Source organism: Empidonax traillii, unplaced genomic scaffold (assembly GCF_003031625.1).
Source record: "Empidonax traillii isolate 1590-97213 ecotype Southwest subspecies unplaced genomic scaffold, ASM303162v1 scaffold976:size221650, whole genome shotgun sequence".
Classification (NCBI taxonomy): domain Eukaryota; kingdom Metazoa; phylum Chordata; class Aves; order Passeriformes; family Tyrannidae; genus Empidonax; species Empidonax traillii.
Genome location: NW_020956169.1, coordinates 80,233 through 103,118, shown reverse-complemented (window position 1 = coordinate 103,118; position 22,886 = coordinate 80,233). Strand labels below are relative to the sequence as shown.

Sequence of the window (22,886 nt, the reverse complement as noted above, 5' to 3'; positions counted from 1 at the left end):
GTTCTGGCAGTGTTTGCACTGCAGCTTTTTCAATCCTATGATCTCCGAAAGGTTTATAGATTACTAACAACCAACATTCTCCCTCCTTAGAAACAACTTTACCAAAAGGGTCCCCACTGTTTTAATTCAGCACTTACACTCCATTCACTTCAAGTTGTCTCCATATAATCTGACTGATTAAGCCTCTCTTCTGGTCTGATTTGAATGTTGTATTTAATTATGTGTATACATATTTCTTGTGAGCCAAATCCAATAATTCTTTAAACTTGAGCCATATTTTTTCTTGCGTATCTCTTGCTAACAGAGAGGTACCAGTTTATTCCATTACTCGAACTTCTCATTTCATCTAATTACAAAATTGGCTTAATTTAGCTGAGAAGCCTCCCCCACATACTGATACTGCTATTTACATGTATATATTTCAAGAGCAGATAAAAGAAACAACTCCCCAGGATTTACAGTGGAACCTACACACAATTATTCAACTTCAAAAATTATATGGATTTTTAAAAAATCATTATGTATTGCAATAGGGTATTGATATGTCAGACTTCATTCTTTCAGTGGACAATTTCTAGAGAGGTTTAAGGGATTTGTTTAAATATAGAACACATTTGGAATCGATTAAAAAAGCAGATAAAAGGCTATTTTTTCCACTCAGAAAATTGTTTTTAGCAGTTTTACTACATAAACACAGTCATCTTACTCCTGTAAAGTTTTTTCCATTACAATTTCCAAAATATTTGCCATCCATTACATGTATGTTCTCCAGCTGTTTCATTCTGCAGAATGCACTCCAAATGACTCCAATTCTTTCTGTCAGATACTATCAACTGCATCGCACACCACAACCTAATGAACTCATTATACTCCACACAGAACAGGACAGAGACCAAAATGACTGTACATCTAACAAACAGCAAATAATCTCACAGCACAAACTGTGAAACTTCTAGATGTTGTCAGTGATTTTGGCATAATAAGCAAGCAAGCAAGCAGGACCAAGTGAGGATACGGAACTTTGGCAACATTCCTTGGTCAACAGCTGACTGCAATACTAAAATCAGTTTCTGCTCTTTATAACTTAGAAGTTCCATAGCTGATGAGGAAGAAAACGGAAAATATGGGTTTAACTTGCAGACAGCATATCTACAATAGCAATAAGAAGCCTGTAGGTACAACTTTCAAACCAGACAGAAATAGTGCATTAGCAAAAGAAGAAAAATTAACTCTAAAATTAAAAGCAAAAGTTTCTTACCTGTATTCAGCTCCCCATCCTTTAACAAAACTCATTCTTATGGTACACATTCTAGTAAGCTGATAAACTGCTTCAAAGCCCTGATTCACAGATTGAGCCAGAAGAGCAGCAAATTCTTGGTTATTAAAGATTTTTAGATTGCATCCTATAAAGAAAAAAAAGTCCAAAGAGTACAATCAATGAATACTTGTGTTTACTACACAGGAGCCCAAAACTATGAAGAAACTATGAAAAGGAAAGCAAATGTCCAGTGAATACATTCACTGAATATTTTCCCATGAGACCTTTGGTAGGCTACTAACCTGGTGGAATTTTGCACACAGTTGCAGGATGCCAGCCATATCTTTGATTACAATTGGGGCTCTGAACAAAAATTGCGCTATCACTTAAGCACTCAGCAAAAACTTCTCCACCAATGTAATAGAGACGTACTCCCCTTCCTGTAGCAGAATTCAAAGGAACTCTAGTTATTATATGGCCCAAGCAGATTAACAAACGAGAGTATTTTGTTTCATAGAAGGTCAAGGTTTTTCTTTCTTTACAACAGAAACCAATTATCTACAGGACCACAAAGCTGGGCTGACACCTGTAGCAGGAGCAGAACACAATTAACTTGCATTTTTCTCCCACAAACACACAATATATGAAGGAGAAGCAGAATAATTTTTGGTCAAGAGTGAGATAGAATTTTTTAACCATGTAATGACTTGTAACCAAATCCAAGTTAGAAAGCAGTGTTCACTACCAAATAACTTTTTCACTTAAAGAAATACCAAAATTGAAATAAAAAGATTAGATTCAGCAAAATTAAAACTTGTGCTAGTATTAAAGCATTGTATGTGAAGTAGTACAGGCCACTATGACAAAAAAGGAAAACACAGTGTACCACTTCGACACTCTCTGCTTACATGCACCCACACTATTTCATAACCCACTGGATACCCCTTCTCTGTACTACTTTAACAAAACCAACAAGACCATTACAAAAAAATACCCATAAGAAACTGTCATGGGTTTGCCCACCAGCATTCCCCTGGGGCTGAAAATGGTTTTCTCCAGGTGGATTTCTGGAGAAAAAGTCAATCAAAAGTTTTAGTAATGCCTCTGTCAATTATATATTTAAGAAGACGGAAGAGAAGGTGGTTCCGCAGATGAAATTAGTAGCCATGTAGGAGAGGTGGCAGGTCCCAAGTGGGCCAGGGCACGTATGGCACTGAAACCCCCTTCTCTCCTGTAACAGAGTAGAGAAAAAAACTTTAGAAAAGGACTGACTGTCTGGACAAGACTGCTGCAGAAGAATTCCAGGCAGAGATAACGGGCCTATAACGTCAAAGCTGGCAGCTGGAGAGAAGAGAAAAAGCTGTGAAGGGGGGATGAACTCCTCTCCCCCTCTCTCTCTCCCTTCATCAGGGAAAAGACTGAAAAATAAAACCCTGCCACCTGTGGAAGATTATTGGGGTGAGGAGAGCCCCATGCAGCTCATAGAGGAGCTTACGCAGAAGTAAGTGGATGCACGAGAAAGCTGAGACTTCGGGAGAGGCCTAAAATGAAACAGAGTCCTGCTGGAGACTTGTGGCCCATGGAGAGAGACCTACACTGGAGCAAAATGGCTCGGGTAGGATGTTTGGATCCGAGTGAGGGATCCATGCTAGTGCAGCTGAATTTGTGACCCTGAGGGACAGCAGAAAATGGAAGACCTGTTGCCCAAGGGATGGATCCACGTCGGAGAGGTCTATCAAGGACTGTTCTCCTGTGGGAAGGGACCCCACAGGAAACAGGGGTGGACTCAAAAGCCATTATCCCCTGTGACTCTGTGGTGAAGATCCATGGTAAGACAAGTGTCCCCTTGCAGTCCATGGAAGACCCTACAAGACCTGGGTAACCCCCTAGGTTCTGGTCTTAGCCCAGGAGAGGGGTAGGCCCAGCCCTGAGGCCAACATAGAAGAGAGAGAGAAAAAGAGAAACAGTTCCAGCTGCGACGAATCGGAGTTGTTGTCCTAGAGATAAGAGAAGAAGAACTTTTGAGTGCTGCAAAATTATTTAAAAGACCTGTAGCTCCAGAAATGGAGAAAGAGACTGCTTCTCCTCCTGAACTGATACAAAGGAGGGAGGGGTATTTTTGTAAATGCATAATACTTTTGCCTAATTAGAACTGTTGTAGATATAGTTCTTTAGATTTTATCTTACTAGTAATAAATCCTAATATTATTCTCCCCAATCAGATCTATTTTGTCTGCATAAACCTTCTCTTAACTTATAGCAATTGTGTGGGGCGTGAGAGAAAATTGGTCCAGAGCAAACCCATGACAGAAACCCTATTGTTCACTTTTAAATTGTGATTTTGTTATCTCTAAGTGGAAAACACCTGTATGGGTTATTTCTTGAAGAATATAAGTAATGTACAATTGATAAACCAAGTAACATGCTAATATTTTGTAATTAAAGCTTAAATTTCAATTATAAGCAACTCTGAATATAAATGCTACCTAGGGCAAAGCAGTCCAACAAGGAGCCTGAAAGCCAAAAAACCTGCTCTTTGGGATATTTTGGTACATCATCTTTTTCCAGAAGGCAGAGAACAGCAATGTGAGCAACAGAAATCCCATACAATTGAGTGGATTCTTCCTGTGCTGCTTGCAGCCTGACAGCTGTGACTGCTGCTGCCACCAGCTTAGTAACTACTGATAGAAGAAGGGGAGATCCTTTCAGCTCTAGCCATCACTACATCTCTTCCCAATTGCAACAGGCTGTTGTAACAGAAGCTGCTATATTTCTCCCCAATTTCAGAAGCAGAAATCTCTCTGTCTTTCCACTTCTGTTCTTAGCAAGAGAGACCAAGTTCTCCTTGGCAAGTTCTGAGAGAGAAGTTCTAAGGCTGGCTGCACAAGGGTGGAAGGAACCCAACACACAGATCTGTCCATCCTACCTGGATCATTCCAGATAATTCAATGTCTAAAATGAAATTAAATATTTAAAGATCAGAGATCTTTACCTATATGTCGCCTTGTCATTTCCACTGTAGCATTTCTGTTTACATTGGAAAGCAAACCTAGACAAAATCGTTCTGAATTTGAAGGATCTGTAAAGCCATCTACAGTCAGGGAAGGCTGGGATGCATGGAAGGTTTCTCCCACTCTTTGATTCAATTCATAATATGCTATTGAACACCAAAACGCAGGCTCCGAGTAAGTAACTGGTTGCAAGTCTAAAAAAAAATATTAAAAAACAAGTTTAATACAGAATTTGAGGCTGAAAATAAATCTATCTGCCCTGCTATTTGTCTCTCCCAGAAATGACAGAGGTAGTCTCCTCAAATTATATTTTGCTTGTTGTCATTTTTATCTACCCCAGTAAACAGAATGGAATTCAATCTTTCACACAAGGGAAGGAGGGGAAGAAGAGGTGATCTAATCTGACCACAGCTCATTTAGTTCAGTACTTGCATTTTGCTCAGCAAAATGATTAAGCTAATGCTGCTGTGAGTGCCAGACGTTGAGACATTTCTGTTGCTTTTCGATAACTTGCAAACATTTTGGCAATGTTAAATAAAAGATTAAACTATCAAACACTGAACCACATAAAGGAAAAAATATTAATATGAAAATGATGTTTCCTCATTTTACATTAGATATTATACTGTCTCTTTATCTAGAAGCAGTTCTAAGCTCCTTTTACTTTCCCCTATGAGAGCTCAGTATCTTCCCTGTGCATCTCCAGCTTTTCCTGAACTGCTTCCCCTTTTTACCTACCCTAATTACTTACTCAGTGTTCTGAACAGCATTTTTCTATCACCACTCCTTAAATAAACCCAGGGGAATATGATCTTCCTGAGGCATTTATACAAATACACAGCAATGGCACCTGATCAAAGCAGGTGGACAACTAATGTGGGAGCAATGACTGTTGCGGTTACAGGTCAAACAGTACATGAGAAAAGCAGCAGAACACATATACAAGGGAGTCGGCAAGTCTGGGCAGCACTATGGATTGGGTAACATCCTTTAAAGTATTTTATAAATGCTAGTCCTGCACACACAACCATATTATTCTTTCTCTTTGCTAGGAACTCAACAGTTACAGAAATATAGTAGTTAACAATTTATTAACCCAGCCCTATTATGTTCATCATCAGCAAGCCAACTAAATAGTCTCCTAAAACAATTCTTAATTTTTTAAGTACATTTTCATTTTTAATGTAATATATATAGAGTCACCACACATAGAAAAATAAGAGAAATAATTAAAAGTATTTCCAGCTTACCCAGGCTATGATTAACTGGAGAAAGAGTACTAGGAGACAGCTCTGCTGGAGATCCTGTTGAAGCAATACAGATTGTTTCAGAGCAAATGACTCGTTATTTCAGATAGGTAGGTATAACCATTATCTAGATATAGTTTTACACTGAAATTCTTTGGAATAAGAAACCTCAGAAATCCTAACACCACTTTTCCAGCATATCCCACACTTATTGTGAATTAAGACTGCATTTAATTTTCCAGACTCATGGGAACCTACCCCTCCTCATAAAGACTCAATTAACATCTTAGTGTTGTATTTGCCAGAGTTTTCACTTCATGCACACTCTGTGGACATAACTTTATTTATGTGCTTGTCATAGAATCATAGAATGGCTTGGGTTGGAAGGGACCTTAAAGATCATCTGGTTCCAACTCCCCTGCCATGGGCAGGGACACCTTCCACTAGACCAGGTTGCTCAAAGCCCCATCCGACCTGGCATTCAACACTTCCAGGGATGGGGCAGCCACAGCTTCTCTGGGCAACCTGTGCCAGTGCCTAACCACCCTCACAGGAAAGAATTTCTTCCCAATATCTAATCTAAACCTGCCCTCTGTCAGTTTGAAGTCATTCCCCCTTCTCCTATCATTCCATGCACTTGTCAAAAGTCCCTCTCCAGCTCTCTTGTAGCCCCTTTAGGTACTAGAAGGTGCTCTAAGGTCTCCCTGGAGCCTTCTCCAGGCTGGACAACCCCAACTCTCTCAGCCTGTCTTCATAAGAGAGATGCTTCAGCCCAGTGAGAAGGTAGTGACTTCTTCCCAAATTCAGTGGAAAAATGCTAAGAAAAAGTGGATGAGACAAGCAAGATATTGCCTCTATTCTCAAAGGAGAGGGTTTATGTCTAGAAGCACAAGCTGGATTTCCTCATTTGAGATTATTCTTTCCTGGAAGGAGGAAGGAAAAAATTTAGAAAAACATGAATTCTCCAACACAATTTGTGCACTTGTAGACAAGATACAAAGAGGTTTTGCACAGAATCATTCCTACAATGATTGCTGATATCAGGTTTTTTTAATTAAGGTACCTGTTGTAACATAGTGGGAAAATATTGCAGTTCTTACAGAAACTAGTGAAGTTGATTCCAACTAACTGAAAAAGGTTACTAACATTAGCGAATCAAACACACTCAAGTCTGCCAGCACATAGCAGTAGGTTCTTATCCAGCATATTAGCTGTGCTTTGTCCAAGTCTAAAGCCAAACACATTATCTAGAAACTCTTTCATATAAAGGCACAAGTGCTTAATGTTCCTACTAGTCTTTTCACAGACCCTTCCATACAAGAATTGATTAGAAAAATGGCAGAAGTGATAAGGTGCCAGATATAAGAGACAGGTTCTCAAAATGCAGCCAATAGACATTTTGTTTCAATGAACCTGTTTCCAGAAGGTAAAGTTGGGGATGGTTAAAACCAATCAGCTATTAAAATCTGATGAAGACTTAATTAGACCTGTATGCTTTTGTTATGAAACATGTAATGTACTTAATATGGCACAGAATGTTTTAAAAGAATTCCCCTAGCAAAATATTTGTTCACTAAAGACTGAAAGTGATATTTTAAACAGAAAACACCGGGTTGTACAGAGGAAAACTGCCATCATCTCTTGGGCTGAATTCATGCTGCTATGCAGAGGGATCATGGCCAGTAATCCCAAGTTTTGAAAATACTGTTACCTGTATCCATGCTTTGGTTCAACTGCTGGTCATTTGTTTCTCCATCTTCACTGATATATCCTGGAGGTGGTGTTTCTATCAAAACAAAAAATCCACCTATTGGTTCAATGACTGAGGAAATTTTTAAGATTTAGCATTTGGGTTTTTTGTTCTTAAATCTTCATGAGCTCCAGATGATACCTGAATACTTTATTAGAATGTCATTTTGCTGTCCCTTTTTCCTTCCGGTAGGACTTCAAATACATAACCTGCCTTAATTGTCTATGTAAAATGTATCATCTCTTGTATGCCAGTCAGTTGCTCAAATATGGTATATAATTAACAGATAATCCTTGTTTGTTCCATTTAGGACGATACTTTCACTACAATGAGCAACAATTTTGCAATAGTAATCAACAGTTTTTACTTTTAGTAGAATTAGATGAAAAAAAAATCTGGTGACTTCCACAAAAGAAAAAATCATGTGAGCTCTCTTTCTATAGTGTAACCATCAGATCAGATACCCTCCCTTGCTAGATTTGAAGGTTACTTTTCAGTTCAGTCCCCACCCCAAATCCATTTTTCTTCAATATCTAACAGTTGATTTCAGTCAATAATAGCTATATTATTTAACTAGTTACACTGTATAAGCTCTATTATCATTATTACTTATTAAAACAATCATCTATTCTTTTAACTAGCTTTCTTTAAAGATGGAGTTTCACAGACCAAAGCAAACTCAGTAACAAGTTTGAATCATTCTGATACTAGGAACTATGTCTAATTCAACAGAAATATCTTCAAAACCCAGAAGAGTATGCATAGAATCAGATGGGTTGGAAAGGACCTCTGAGATCATCAAGTCCAATCCCTGATGCACTACCACCACAGCTACTAGACTATGGCACTAAGGGCCACATCCAGTCTCTTCTTAAATACCTCCAGGAACAGAGAATCCACCACCTTCCTGGGCAGCCCATTCCAATGCCTGATTACCCTCTCTGTTCCCTTTCTCCATTCAAAATGTACTTTGTAATCCAGATGAGTTAACCAACTGTTTTTCAGGAAATAATTTTCTTTGAACTGGGCAAATGTCTTTTCCTATATGGAGTTGGACTTCGATGATCCTTGTGGGTTCCTTCCAACTCAGGATATTCTACAATTCTATATATTAAAGGCAAAACCTGGATTTCTTTAGTGAAAGTGTTTGAAGCTATCTCTACAATCACCTTAGAATTGTCTCTGAGACATCTGAGGGATTAAATACATTTAATTACATTATTATCAAACAGCAGAAATTTAATGATAAAACCTTTTGTTGAAGAATTAAAATCAAATTATATCAATTATCATGTCTGAGATTTACAGTAATATAGTAAGATCAGAAGGAAGTCAGCGAGAGGAAACTAGATTAAGTCAGATGATTAAATAAAAATTACCAGAAGAATTATATCTTTGGTTCACTCTGTAAAACTAGTGTGCTAAATATAGATGTGACAAAATTAAAATGATAATTTAAAAGGACAATTAAGGGAAATCTTCACTATCAAGAAGTATGATAACAAAAATCATACTAATTTTGAACATTTTTATTAGATTCATTTTGATAAAGTGGACTCTACCCTTCTCCAAATCATACATTATAGTTAAGCCTACAGCCATGGTAAAAGGTTAATAACCATTTCCAATACAACCCATGCCTCCTGTTTCCAGTTGCTAATATAGTCTTTTCTTTGGCACAGATTATTCTCCCTAACTAATCTCTGTCTGAAAAGAGATTTCCTCCACCTAGTACTATTAATGCAGTTTAGGGTCAGAGGTTGAGCACCACCACAGCTGGAAATAAATGTTCAAGTATAGCATTAAAAATTCTTAGCAGTGCTTGAATGCAGCTGAGCACATCCATAACCTGAAAGGGAACATACAGTCCCAGCAGCCATTCTACACCTTCACAATTGCCATCTTCCCAGCTGTAAGTGAAACCAACCTCTCTGTAGATCATGTACTGAGATGGTATTGTGGTGCAAAGTGACCACTGCTGTTAGTCTGGCCTACCACTTAAGAAAACGGTTCTCTGAAGCAGGCTGTCAAGACACACATGACTTAGAATCTAGCTAAGTGTTCAAGTCCTGGAGGTCAAATAAAGTAAGATGCCATGAATACAACAGGAGGGTGTCAGTGACAAAGAGAAGGAGGTAAGGTGTGGTTAGCTGCATAAACATTTGAAGATCATGTGAATACCCACAATCACCTTGAACATACTTCCTGCAATTAACTACCTAGTTGCTTTAGCTCATCTCCATAGCACTGGATTTGCAAATGGTGGCTTTGCAGTAAGTTGTTAGCAAATGCTATCAAAAGTCCTCAGAATGAGTCAAAAAAAGCATACATCAGTTACTAAAGCAGCACCAACTTTTAGCCCCTTAAATTGCTCTTTAAAGATCTGTTGTCCCTGGGTGGCAACAAATGTGGCCCAGATTAAACAGATAAGAACAAATTATTGCATTTTTAATGCCATTTCATTTCTTGGATACATTTAAAGAAAACACAAGCAACATCCTGTTTCGACATTGCACATATCTGAGTTTCAAGTAATTTTATTCTTCAAGAGAGTCCAGACCTGAGTTTTCAGTTTGTTCATAACATGGCTGTATTAAACATTTATGAGAAAACTTCAACTTTACTTTGTTTTACACTCCAGGCAATTTCCTGAAGGGATAGGAAACACAAAGTTGGGGCAGGAAACAAAGTTCACTGATTTTATGTTTCAATAAAGCTACCAGCTTTCAGGTGCACTGTAACAGGTTAGTCTTGGGGTAGAGAAGGGGCAAAGAAGGAATTCTTGGAGTTCAATATTGTTAGGTTGTTTTTTCATACTAAAAAGACAAAACTGTGCACACAATAGTAACAAATACACAAAGCAGACCTTGACTGATTGTGAACTACAGATCAAAACACTAAGTCACTGATTTGCAAATTAAAAGTTTTCTCCCCAGACTACATATGGTGAGACTGAGTAGCAGTTTACTACTCAATCTCCAATACACAGCATTTGGCAACCCCTATATGTTTGCAAAACAGGCTGAAAGCATAAGGCAAAGGTCTATTTTTTACTCATTAGCATTCTGAATTTTAAATAAGCAATTGAAACCAAGTAAGCAATAGGCTTTCACACAGGATTTTGTTCTGCAAACATCAGTGTTCAGGTATTTCCATTGTAATTAATACACAAAATCAACTAGATCTAACTTATCGGCGCATCTTGAAATTATTTTGATCACTTAGGAGGATTAAATTGCCATCTTTGTTTCAGTGGCACAATGAAAAATGTACTGTTTACAGTGAGAGTTAAGAAAATACCTGGTATGTAATTGCTCTGTGGTTCAATTCCAGTTGGAAAGTTAGTGTTTTCAGGAATGGAATGGGTATAGTCATCGAGAGGTGGTAGTTCTGTTAGAATCTCAGTGTGCCGTGGCACTAGTACAGGAGGCAAGACTGGAAAAGCAAAATTCAAAGCATTAGTAAGACCCTCAAAATACACACTTTTGTCAGCTAAAAGGAAAAAAAAAATATCTAAACCATCTAACAATCTCTTCAGATGTTTTGAAATTTTCTGAATCTAAGTACTGATAATACTACGATTGTACTACTAGTCAGTGGAAGAAACAAATTCCTGAAGTGCCTTTTAAGACTATTCCACATTAGCAAAGGTAAATCATCTCTGTTCTCCTTTTCAGTCCAGGTCCTATTTAGCCATCTGGAAACTGCTAGCAGTCCTGGAAATGTTAATCAGGGTAAAGGTATCTCCACATTCATAAAGATTTTTCAGTAACTTTACTATTAAAAACTATCAGGGTGGTATTCTCAAAAGCTGTATCTCTAAGAATCTTGTATTTTTGGCGAGAGAAAGCATCTTTTTCTTTTTCACTTATAACATTATGTTTATCAAGTATGTACAGATGCTATACCAAGTCAGAAGCAGTCTTCCTACCTGGTGTCTCCACTCTCTGGTAGTGGTAAGGGTTTACACATACTTCATCCTTTTTAAGATTAAAAGCATATTCACAGTTTTCAACTGCTTTAAGTTCATGGTGACTGTGAAGATCTGGCCAGCGCCACAAACGACAGTAAATAACATGTGGTAATCCTTTACGATGAGATACCTGTAGACGGCCATCGAGAGATCTAGAGGGGAGAGATGTTGAGAAGTAGTTACAGACTGCATGCTGTCTCTTAATCACTCAAACAACACTGTACACACATGAGATGGGTAGTTTATTCATTCTCAGAATTCAGAGGATTGACACTGCTAGTGACATTTATACTCTTGTTAAAAGGCTTCAAATGTGATAAAAATGATCATATCAAGTAGCTTCTTATTTTTGAGTTGCTCAAATTATTACCAGTGAATTTAGAATTCATTAAAAACCACTTTATATCCAACCAAGTATTTAGGATGATTGCTTCATATATTTTTTTTAAATGAAGAACAGAATTTATAAAAAATAAATAAATAAAATCACACACTTCATGGTCCCTTCCACTTCTACACCTCAAGGTTTTGCTATGGCATAGATGCTTTATGGCTTTAAGTATAAGAATTCCAACAGGACTGCAAATAAGCCTATAGGCAGTCAGCTGTCCAAGTGATCCACATGGCAGTATAACAGTAATGCAAAAAGCATGAATGCACCTCTTTTAAGGGTTGTTCAGTTTATCTTCTTGACTTCATCTGCCTTGCTACCAGCTGAAAATGTTTTGCTAGTTTTAAGACAGACTGCATATGCTTACACAAATGCAGATGTTTATGATTGTTATGGGATGGGAGACAAACCTAAGTACACAAATCAAGTAATGTGACATGAAAAAATAAAGATCCTGTTTAGAATTTGCCCACCATTAACTACTGAAGAATTTACAAACAATTCTTTAGTAGCTCATATTTGAGCCAATTAGCAAGATTTAACTGAAAGCTTGTGACATACAAAGCAGTTTAATCACTTTGCAAGATTAGGTCTAAAGAATTAAGTTTCCCAACTTTCTTAATATAAATAACAAATCCCATTAGAACTTGCATTTAACAAGTCTTCCCATTCTTTCAATAACACTGGTGTGAAAAAATGAATATTGCAGAATTAGTTTCATTGGTCAAAACATCAGTTGATAACACTTGGATTTCTACACTGGCAAGCAAATATTTTAAAATGCTGTACCATGAGAGGTCTAGGAAGCATTTTAGTCTATTTTATAGCTAAAGCATCCCATTACATACCCTCCAAAGCCAATCCCTCCCACAAGATTTCTATGACGCAAGAGAGGGCAGAATATTCACCTGGTTTGTTCAGAGAAGCTGTAAAGGCCTGTTGTATCCCACTGATCTATCGTGTTTGGTGTACTCAGTCCCCAAATTTCAGAGCAAGTGCTGTGCATAAATTGAAAACAAAAACAAAAAATTGATATGAATATGGAACATGGTTATTCAAAACACCATGATGTCAAACATGGAAAAATGTACAGAATACTTCCTCTCACATAGAAGATAGAGCATTGTTAGACTTGAATTTAGACTGACATCTCATGCTGTATTTTCTATATGAAGGAGGCTATCAAAATGGAACAAGTGATTCAAAGTAAATGATAAATGTTTTTAAAAGGTGAACAAGTTCTCTGCTTTTAAGTAGTCAATACAATTGTAGTTACTTAAAACAGGCAAAACTTCAGCCTAGCTCTTAAAAAAATTATTTTCAAAGGAGAGTTTCTGGGTTTGGATTTTTTTGTTTGTTTTTAAATGTAAGCTTCCCTAAGACTTCAAACAAATGCCATGTGTATCTTAAACTGAACATCACAATCTAACTTTCAGGTACCACCACTTAAGCATTAATCTCATTCTCCATGCACAAACTAATTTGCTGCTTTTGTCAAAACAAGAAAATTCAGACTGAAGAAAAGCACATTGTAGTCAACACTTCTCACTGTTTTCTGTACTCTCCTCGATTAAAGAACTAAATATTCTTTTCCACAGTATACAAAATGCAGAATGTTTAATACAGTTTTACAGTATAGTATTTTAGGATTCAACTATAGGATAACAAACCTTCAATTGCTAAATCAAGGAGGAGGAAAAGAGAGATAACTAATTCTTTACCAAACTGGTTCAAGGACAAGATCACAACAGTAAAGAAAAAGGAGCCTTCAGTCATAGGCACAAACTAAAAGCAGCGTCAGATTTAAATAAAGCAAGAAAACTTTGTACCTCAAAAAATGAAGAGAATTTGGTTCACAAGCAACTTATATCTCCACTTCCTAATTACAGAGCCTGAAGTTTGACTGGCTGCTACATTCCCTTTAAAATTGATGGCTAAAAGAACCCAACTTCACCAAACTCCTGTTTTTAAATATAGGTGTTGTGATTTAAATTTAAACTACTAAGCTTAGCTGATACATTCATAAATTTGGATTGAGTGCTTAAGGGAAGAGAAGTAGGTATTTTTATTTCTCCTCCCTACATGGGGAAAATTCATTAGTGTTATGAAACAAGAGCAGACAAACATAAGTGTGGGCTATCAATGAAGGGAATCAATTGTTCTTGTCCCCTTCTTGCCTGTTCCACACATCTCATTTTTAATGCCATTCCAAGGAGGCTGAAATGTCCATGCAATTAAGCAGCAACCTAAATCAATAAACTGGCTATCTGACCACAGAACACACGTGGCGGAAAACTTATGTTTTGAGAGTTACTTTTCATCCAGATCACTTCTATTTGCTGTAGAGCTACATGAGCACTACAAAGGAAGAATGAGAGTATAATTGTGGGCAGCAGTTTGCATTTATCACAAATAAAATTGTTAAATAAAAGATGACCTTTGACATTTTACTGATTGTATACACAAGTAAAATCTTGTACTAGAGAACTTTTTGTCTAATCGAGAGCAGCAGTGTCAGATGAGAAGGTCCATTCTCTGATATTGATCCAGTTCTTCCAAAGAGCCAAGTGTCCTGAACAAGTTACATCCATCTCAGACACAGGCAGCATCACAGCTCTCTAGAAAGAGTAGGTCAAGAGGGATCCTGACCATCACTGCATTAGCAGAGCCTATAGCCTCTCTTTTTCACATTCTTAAGTCATCTCTAGGACGGTAGACAGCCAGAAGCTGCATAAGGATTGAAATAGTTGCCCTGAAGACACATAGGCAGCCTCTGGGATGCCAGGGAGCATCCCAACACTGTACTGTGTCCTTAAATATTCCCTTAGCTGGAGGACCATGACTACAAGAATGATCAACTCCCAGTCGACCCTGAAATTGTGCAGGATCTGCCACTCCAGCTGGATTCCTACAAATCTATGGGGCCTGATGGGATTCATCCCAGAATCCTCTAAGAGCTGGCTGATGTTAGTGCAAAACCTTTCTCTATGATTTCTGAGTGGTCTTGGGAATCCAGAGAGGTCCCAGTTGCCTGGAAGCTGTTGAATGTTGTCCCAATTTTCAAGAAGGGCAAGAAGCAGAACCCTGGAAACTACAGGACTGTCAGTTAGTCTCTCTTCAGTGCCTGGTAATCCACCTAGTTGATCAAGGGAAACGATGTAATATTTTTGGATATCAGTAAAGCTTTTGATACTGTCTCTCACAGGATCCTGCTGGACAAAATATCCAGCACACAACTGGATAAACACATCATGCAGTGGGTGAGCAATTGGCTCATGGGTCAAGCACAGGGGATAACAGTGAATGGGGTAACATCAGACTGGCAACCTGATACTAGTGGGGTTCCTCAGGGCTCCATCTTGGGCCCTGTGCTCTTCAACATCTTCATAAATTACTGGGAACTGGGACTGGAAGGGATACTAATCAGGTTTGCAGATGACACAAAACTGGGAGGAGCTGTTGACTCCCTGGAAGGCAGGGAGGCCCTGCAGAGAGACCTCAACAAATTAGAGAACTGGGCTATCACCAACCATATGAAGCTCAACAAGGGAAAGGGCTGGATTCTGCACCTGGGATGGGGCAACCCTGACTGTTCATACAGACTGGGGAATGAGATGCTGGAAAGCAGTGCCACAGAAAGAGACCTGGGGGTCCTGGTCGATGGCAAGTTGAATTTGAGTCAGTAGTGTGCCCTGGCAGTCAGGAAGGCCAACCGCATCCTAGGGTGCATCAGGCACAGCATCGCCAGCTGGTCGAGGGAGGTGATTGCCCTACTCTAACTCTGCACTGGTGAGACCTCACCTTGAAAATTGTGTGCAGATTTGGTCATTGCAATATAAGATATTAAGCTATTAGAGAGCTGGCCCAAGGGCTTAGCTAGGAGTTTTACTTTAATATATAGATATAGGGTTCTTTAATACCTTGAGATAGTGTCAAGAGAATAAGCCATGGACTTGTTACCAAGGGATTTCTTTATTAATTTAGGGGAGCAAATAAGGGAACTTGGCCAAAGTTCAAAAAGGACACTGTACAAGCTAGACAAAAATGTTTCACCACAATACTGACTCAGCATATACTACAACCCTGTCATGGTTTTGCTTGATCTTGGAAACCAAGCAGGAATTTTCCTTTCCCCCTGCCCACTGTGTGAAGGGGAAGTTGAATGGGCAGGTCGGTTGTGGCTTGGGCAATTGATTAACACAAATGAAGTGGCTGGTAGAACCACATTCCAAGTTGATGGTCCGCAAGATCCTGTCTGTGGGGAGGGGTGAGGAGTTATTTTTTTTACTTTTTTTCTCCTCCCCTGGGAAACAGCAGTGAGTTTGTTGCTGTCGGAGCTGGGACAAAGTTTTGGGTGGCAGGAGCTCCGAGATGGTTTTGTTCTCAGCCTGGTTGCCCTGTTAGCTCAGTCCTACTGTTGCAGTGGTTGCTGAATTAGCAGTAGTTTGGTCAAAGGTTGCTGTGCAGAGCAGGCCTGTGAGAGGCCCCACCGGTAACATCCTGAACTTATCAAGACTGGAATGTGCTAACTGAGTGAAACCAAGAAGAAACAATAATCAAAAGATTAGCTCAAGCGTATAGAACATAGTTTCCTAATCTACTGATAACTTGCACCTGGATTGTGGGAGTTAGTTAAATGGCCTTTAGAGTTAGGCAACTGGGGATGATTTATGGTGGGATAGGTAATGGCTAATTGTAATCTGGATGAAATATTAAATTTTTGTATGTGCTTTGATGTGGTAACCTAGCAAATGACTTTGTTTGTCTAAGCATATAAAAGATGTACTCGGAATGAGGGTCTTCGGGATTCTGACTTGGGACGTGAGTCCTCAGGTCCCCTGGGCCCAATAAAGCACCGCATAAACTGACACTCTGTTGGTTTGTGTTCCTTTCCTGTTTCGGGCAACACTACCCAGCCCGGGAACTTGCTTGTATTCTCATCGGAGAGGAACCATTTGTGAAGGAAGTCACCTTCTTTCCCCTCCTCCATTGTTCCCGTGGGTTTTTTTTTAGCAGCAGTTCTTGTGCACATGAAAGGAGAGGGGAAACCACACCAAACAACTCAGCCAGCAGGACAGAGTGAGTTCCTGTTGGGAAGGTTGTTTTTTTTTTTTCTTTCCCTCCTTTCTCCCTTTTCCTGGTGAGTGAAGACCTCCATTTTCAGCTTCTCCAGCACACCCCGGGGACCCCCCCCATGTGGTGACCACCAGTGATCCCTGCTGACTGGCACAGAGCACTGCAGGCTCTGCATCTCCAGTGATCCAACACCAAAGGGTGCACACTGAACTGTTTACTTTTTTGTTTGTTTGTTTTTTAGTTTTGAAGGGGATTATTTTGGGGTATAGGATTATTGCTTGGTTGTTTTATTTGTGTTCTTTTGTTGTTCTGCCAATACACATATATCTTTTAATAAAGGGCTGTTATTTTTTCCTTTTTCCACATTTTTCTCAATTGGACCCTCTTAATTTCAGATTTACAATTGCTTAGAGGGAGGAGTTTGGGTCTTCCTCATAATTCATCCTCAGCAAAACACTTGTGTCTCATTAAACTAAGACAAACCCTTAAGTCAAGATCCAACTAATTCACAACACTTAAGTCAAGATCCAATCCCTCCAACTCCAAGCCATCATAAGCATCAAGAAAGGAGCAAAGAAAGAGTATCAGAGGGAGCAAGAAGAGAGAAGGAGAAAGAGGGAGAGATAGCTACCCCTGGAACCTTGTAGAAGATCAGCTCTCAAACGTTCAGGTGGCAGGGTTGCAACACAAGGCAAACACATGCCTATGGTGTTATTTCATCTGGTCCCTATGACCAACCCCTCCAAGCAGGGCCTCTAACCCACCGGCCGCTCTGGGGTTCCAGGTCAGGGTGAGGGGCAGTGTTCTCACTCTCCCTGCCAATCTGAGCGTGGCTTAGGGACTCCAGGAGGTATGGTATGTTATAGTTTTCCCAGGCTGTCTGTGACTGACAGCTACTATGGGGCTTCCCCATGTGGGTTCCAGGTCCCTGCCATGAGGGATAAGATACCACCTCACCTCTGTGAGGTTCGACCTATCCCTTTCCCCTACACACACATACTCCCCACAAGGTGGTTCTGACCCCATAATAACTGATCTGGTGTCTAACAGCATCCAAAGGAGGGCAACAAAGATTGTGAAGGGCCTTGAGGGGAAGCCGTATGAGGAGCAGCTGAGGGCACTTGGTCTGTTCAGCCTGGAGGAGACTGAGGGGAGACCTCATTGCAGTCTACAACTTCCTTGCGAGAGGAAGAGGAGGGGTAGACACTGATCTCTTCTCTGTGGTGACTAGTGACAGAACCCAAGGGAATGGCCTGAAGTTGTGTCAGAGGAGGTTTAGGTTGGATATTATTAAAAGGTTCTTCACCCTGAGGGTAGTTGGGCACTGGAACATGCTCCCCAGAGAAGTGGTCACAGCACCAAGCCTGACAGAATTCAAGAAGCATTTGGACAATACTCTCAGGCGCATGGTGTGACTCTTGGGCCTGTGAAGGGCCAGAAGTCGGACTCAATGATCCTTGTGGATTCCTTCCAACTCAGCATATTCTGTGTTTCTGTGAAATAAAGTGGTCCCTCCACTCTCCTCCTCACATAAAAGACCCATTGACTGAGATGCAAGACTGTTCCCCCCACTACTTCACCCAGACAATAAACTAGGGCTCTTAATATTCACACACATGCACACCAAATCCTCACAACCCTAAATACTTCATGCACAGCACTTCCATGAAAGACAGCAATATGTTCATTCATACGCAAGCAATAGCCCGATAGAGGGCAGACACATCTATTCATCCCAGAAAGGTGGTGCTGGAAAGGAGACTGCATTCTGAAAGATGTTTTAGCAACCACTATAAACAACCACTAAAACCATCTGAAAGGGAAACAGGAGTACAGAATTAGTGCCCCAAAATAATTAGGAGGCATTCTCTCCTTTCTACCTTTCTGAAGCAAAAACCCTCGTGATGTGATGTCCTTTATGCCTTAGTCCATAAAAAATTTAGGAGAATCAAGGATGAACATCTGTACTCGTAAGTTTTGTCCAGAAACATTCCCATGCCCTGGAACATGACCGTTTATGTTAGAAAGCAGCTAGGACGTTCTCCAGCACTGGGTCATGCCAATTACTGCTCTCCCACACAATTCCCAGGTTTGTGAGTGGCACATCATCAGAACCACTTCAAAGATATTTACATATGAAGTACCAGAAACTCTGTACAGAAGTTGCTAAATATTGTCACAATTCACACATAACTGCAGTTCCACTTTCTTCTTCAAAGTCTCGCAAAGCAGAGCAACTGTAAAGGAGCTAAAAGGCACTGAGTTCAGTCCATAGCCTACCCTTTACTGAAGTGGTAGCACTAGAAAGATGGCAAATAAAACCTGAAATACAAATGGTATCATGCTAGTCAAAGCCCACATTATACAGAAATCATTATAGAATGGCCTTGGACATTTACTTGCTTATTTGTGAAATATTACACTAAGCCTCTAACATTTTAACTGAATATTTAATATATTTTAAAATCTACAGCCACTAACAACTTGGTCAAGTCCATATTCAAGGTAGTCTTCTCCATTTGTCTTTTTCCTGTTTCTTATAATCACAAATCTTTTTTCCACTGTATCTAATTTGTCTACCACTACCTTTTCTGAGGCATTTGTAGTGCTGGAGCTGTGACTGAAATGAAAAATAATTTCAGTAAACCGTGACAGTACCCCATTTATACCTTTTAAAGTGGGAGATGAGAATGAAAGCTAGTTTTCAAATTCTAGAATTCTTATGTAAAGTCTTCCCTATAGATGTGACTCTGACATTTGTTTTCACTCACATTTTCACTAACAGACTAAACAAGAAAAAAGCAACAAAAAATATGATCAGGTTTTCACTTGAACTAGAGAAGTTACTTAGCACAGGGACACAAACACCTTTATACCAACCTAACACTTCCAGGACTTAGTACTTTGACTGATATTTTGTCAGGGAGGCAGAAAAGAGTTGCAGAATTTGCTTCAAGAGCTACATCAAGCTATCCAAACTAGAGTTAGAATGGTAAGAAATGACCACTAGATTTATAGAATCCCATTTTCTCATAAAAAATGGGCAAATGCCAATGCATTAACATTGCTCATGGCTGCTTCTATAAAATTTGCCTCAAAAAACAGGTTGAAATCTGCAGATTGAAGATCTGTATCTTACATACTAACTGATTTTTGCTTGGTTGGTTGGGGTTTTTTTTATGGGTTTTGTTTGTTTTTAAAATCTTGCTATATAAGATCTTAGATCCAAGACTTCACATAGCAACATTTGGAGCAAGAAACCAAGGCAGGAACACCACTATATTGACTTTGGCTCTGGTTCATAACTGATGTAGCTCCTGTGAAGACACTGTCCATTACACTCTACTGATACTACCTTTGAGAAAAGGATCAATGAACTGACGGATGAAAGAACAGAATCCTTCCTCCCATACCAGTAGTCTTCTTCCTGAGGCACCTAAGGTTCAGGAAAAGCTCAGAGGGAGGCATACCAGACCTTTGGAACTAGTTCACAGAGGATCTCAAAGACAACAGTAATCATGGCTAGGCTTCGCGAACGAAGATTTGAGGACTCTAACCACACTTGCTGCAAATGCACTGATGGCTAAAAAGACCAATGCTAGATAGACAAGTCTGGTTGCAAAAGGCACAGCGGAAAGACTACCTAGGTGATATCGACAAGACGATATCTTTCTGTGTTGTCTTTTCTCCTCAAGAGTGATCCTGCGTGTGTTCTCAAAAGAAACAGCAGCATTATAGACAGTGTGTCTCCAGGTCTCCTGATTGGAGGCCAGAGTAGACCAATGGTGATGATCAATATGGCCAAGGCTGAGGGATTGTTTCAGGGAGTCCTTGTATCTTTTCTTCGGGGCTCCTCTCTTGCAGCAACCAGTGGCAAGTTTCCCATAGAGCATAATCTTAGGGAGGCGGTAGTCCTTCATCCTGGAGATGTGCCCTGCCCAACACAACTCTGTTCTCAGCAGCATGGCCTCAATACTCATGACCGCTGCCTGTTCAGGAACAGACGTATTGATCACGTAATCCATCCAGTGGATGTTTAGCATTGTACAGAAGCAATGCTGGTGGAAACATTCTAAGAGTTGCAAGCGGTGGCAGTAAATGACCCATGATTCAGACCCATATAAAAGAGTAGACAGTACAATGGCTCTGTAAACACTAATCTTTGTACTTTTCTTCAGGTGTTTATTGCACCAAACTGTTTTATGGAGTTTACCGAAAGCTCAATATGCCTTTGCTAACCTATTGTCTATCTCTTTATCAATCTTACCATCCGAAGAGATGATGCTTCCCAAATAATCAAACTGCTGGACTGACTTGAGTTCTGATTCGCCAATGGTGATATGGGGATGATGGAAGACTTCCTGAGGTGCAGGTTGGTAGAAAACTTCTGTCTTTTTCAAGCTGACTTCCAGCCCAAAAAGCTCAGCAACCTCTGTAAAGCAGGATGTTAAACACTTCAGAACTGCTTCTGCTTGGGAGACGAGGGCGGCATCATAATCAAAAAGCAACTCACGGGCAAGATGATTTAAAGTCTTAGTATGGGCCTTCAGTCGCCTTAGGTTGAATAGGTTTCCATCAGTATGATGCTGTTTTCTTCATCGAGGTCCGCCGTGGTCCTTTCGAGCATCGTGCTAAAGAAGATTGTGAATAAAGTTGGTGCAAGAAAGTAACCTTGTTTCACACCATTGGTTATTAAAAAGGGTTCAGAAAGTGCATCGCCATATCTGACTTGGCTGCGCTGGTCCTCATGAAGCAAAATGATCATTTTGAGGAACTTGGGGGGACATCCGAATCATTCCAAAATCTGCCGCAGACCTTTTCTGCTCACAGTATCTAAAGCTTTGGTGAGATCAACAAAGGTAACATAGAGTCCTTTGCTCTGTTCCCTACACTTCTGTTGTAGTAGTTAGGACGGTCACAAAAAAAAACTTGGCACCCTTATGATGATGGTCTAACAGTCAGCTTTTATTGCTTCGTCCAGTTTAATACTTCTCTTTCTCACACATACTGCACTCACACTATTAACAGAACTTCACATGCCATTCTATTATTAGCTTTCTATCTATAATTTATTACCAGCCTTCACATATAATTGGATGTTCATTCCTTATTTACATTCTTTTCTCACTGGTCAGTTCTGGCACCTTCTCAAGTCTTTCACGGTCCCTGTGAATTTTCTCAGGGAAACAGCTTCAAAGTCTCTAAGTCAAAATCCTTCACCTCTATATCCTTCATCAGGGGTTCTGCGGAACCGCTGCTTACCCCAGCACACTTCTCTTGCAGTTGTATGAGAACAAATACCATGTCTGTGGTACTCCTATTGGCTCCGAAACCACATTGGCTTTTAGGTAGAAGTTGTTCTGTGATAGCAGGTATTAATCTGTTCAAAAATATTCTTGCAAGGATTTTACTAGCAATGGAGAGCAGAGTAATGCCTCGGTAATTTGAACAGTCTAATTTCTCTTCTTTCTTCTTATACAGGGTGATGATGACTGCATCACGAAGATCTGATGGCAATTTGCCTAGTTCTGAACAATGCACCACGAACTCATGAAATTTAGCATGGAGTGCTTGGCCTCCATGCTTCCATGCTTCCAGACTTCAGGTGGAATTCCATCAACCCCAGCTGCCTTGCCAGTTTTCACCTGCTGTATGACCTTAAGAGTTTCTCCCATAGTGGGGGCAATATCCAATTCAGTTTTCACTGGTTGTTGTGAAATGTACTGCATTGCTGAGTCTTGAACTACATGGTTGGTACTGAAGAGAGTCTGAAAGTGTTCAGACCATCGATTCAAAATGGACACTTTATCTGTGAGAAGCATTTGACCATCTGCACTGAGTAAAGGGCTTTGAACCTGGTGTGTAGGACCGTAAGCTGTTTTCAGAGCCTCATAGAATCCCCTGTAGTCACTCATATCTGCGCATAATTGATTTTTTTCTGCTAGATTGATCCACCACTTGTTTTGGATGTCACGAAGTTTCTGTTGGAGCTTGCTACATGCAAGTCGAAAAGCTGCTTTTCTTGCATAGCAAGATGGCTGAGCAAGGTGTGCTTGGTGAGCAGTTCTCTTTCTCAACAATTCCTGGATCTCTTGATTGTTTTCATCAAACCAGTCCTTGTTTTTCTTGAAGGAGAACCCTAAGGATTCTTCAGAGGACTGCAGGGTGCTATTTTTGTTA

General features: G+C 39.8%; 1 protein-coding gene across 2 annotated transcripts in view; it reads right to left on the bottom strand.

Moving 5' to 3' along the window:
* Positions 1 to 22,886, bottom strand: part of LOC114067837 (mothers against decapentaplegic homolog 2) — a 57,685-nt gene that overhangs the window by 2,387 nt on the left and 32,412 nt on the right. Inside the window, exons 2-9 of one of the 2 annotated variants that reach the window (XM_027903527.1) lie at positions 12,539 to 12,628; positions 11,198 to 11,391; positions 10,567 to 10,701; positions 7,228 to 7,302; positions 5,520 to 5,573; positions 4,251 to 4,463; positions 1,561 to 1,698; positions 1,259 to 1,403 (exon numbers count right to left, since the gene is read on the bottom strand). In XM_027903527.1, the coding sequence (XP_027759328.1) occupies positions 1,259 to 1,403; positions 1,561 to 1,698; positions 4,251 to 4,463; positions 5,520 to 5,573; positions 7,228 to 7,302; positions 10,567 to 10,701; positions 11,198 to 11,391; positions 12,539 to 12,628 (1,044 nt within the window). The remainder of the gene's footprint in view (positions 1 to 1,258; positions 1,404 to 1,560; positions 1,699 to 4,250; positions 4,464 to 5,519; positions 5,574 to 7,227; positions 7,303 to 10,566; positions 10,702 to 11,197; positions 11,392 to 12,538; positions 12,629 to 22,886) is intronic. The other variant, XM_027903528.1, reaches the window with a different exon arrangement.